Source organism: Diaphorina citri, unplaced genomic scaffold (assembly GCF_000475195.1).
Source record: "Diaphorina citri unplaced genomic scaffold, Diaci psyllid genome assembly version 1.1 scaffold24084, whole genome shotgun sequence".
In the NCBI taxonomy this organism is placed as follows: domain Eukaryota; kingdom Metazoa; phylum Arthropoda; class Insecta; order Hemiptera; family Psyllidae; genus Diaphorina; species Diaphorina citri.
This window is the reverse complement of record NW_007401425.1, coordinates 1-798: the sequence shown is the minus strand read 5'-3', so window position 1 is coordinate 798 and position 798 is coordinate 1. Positions and strand designations below refer to the sequence as shown.

The following is a 798-nucleotide window of genomic DNA, read 5'->3' as shown; positions in this document are numbered from 1 at the left end:
AAGTATCCAAGTTGCTTTTACTATTTTGTGTGTGCTATTCAGGTAATTTTAGTGATCAAATACCAATTTATTTGGGTCTACAAAGCGTTCTGTGAATCGACAACAAATTACACAGGCGATGTGTTGATCAGAGCTGTAACAGAGTAGATTTCAAGAAGTACCTTGGTTCAAGAGAAAACTCAATCCTCTATCATGCATTTGACCCAGATCTTGCTGAGAGGAGCTCGGAAATATCCCAAAGGAAATATATTCCGTGGAAAGTATCGTATTGTTGAACCAGTGACTCATCTGCGGAAAGCCATCAAAATCGAAGAGTTTAAAATTGAAGAACGAAACATGTTCTTGCTGAGGCATCCATATTTGACCGAGGAAGAAGAGCTAGTCCATTTGAAGGATCTTGAAAGAAATGAAAATTTCAGGAGAGAACGGAGAGCACTGAAGTTGCAGAAGTTCATAAAGCACACCAAACTCACCGACCATCTGTCTGATCTCCGCTACCAGGATAAATGGGAATAATAAGGGTCATAGAGCAGTCAGTTGTTTAGTAAAAGCCTTGCACTCACCAGAAACATTTGGGTACTTGTTTAGAAGTCATGTCAATGGATAATAATTAAGATAGAAAGGAGTTGTCACAAATGAGCAGGGACTAGAGTTATTATAGGGTTAGGTTAAACACAAAAATTAGCTGCCTTTTTCATTGTCATGGCTTCTGAATATTTTTTACCTACATTTGTTTCTCAACCATTGTGCAACTGTCAGGAAAAAAATGTTTTCAAGGTAGAGCTATACTTTTGATAT

At 37.7% G+C, this 798-nt stretch overlaps 1 protein-coding gene across 1 annotated transcript; it reads left to right on the top strand.

Moving 5' to 3' along the window:
• The first annotated feature begins 6 nt into the window (after positions 1 to 6).
• On the top strand, positions 7 to 788 carry LOC113473308. The gene has a single exon (XM_026832994.1). It carries the CDS (start codon positions 193 to 195, stop codon positions 514 to 516), a length of 324 nt encoding a protein of 107 aa, XP_026688795.1. The 5' UTR covers positions 7 to 192; the 3' UTR covers positions 517 to 788.
• Positions 789 to 798: the final 10 nt, after the last annotated feature.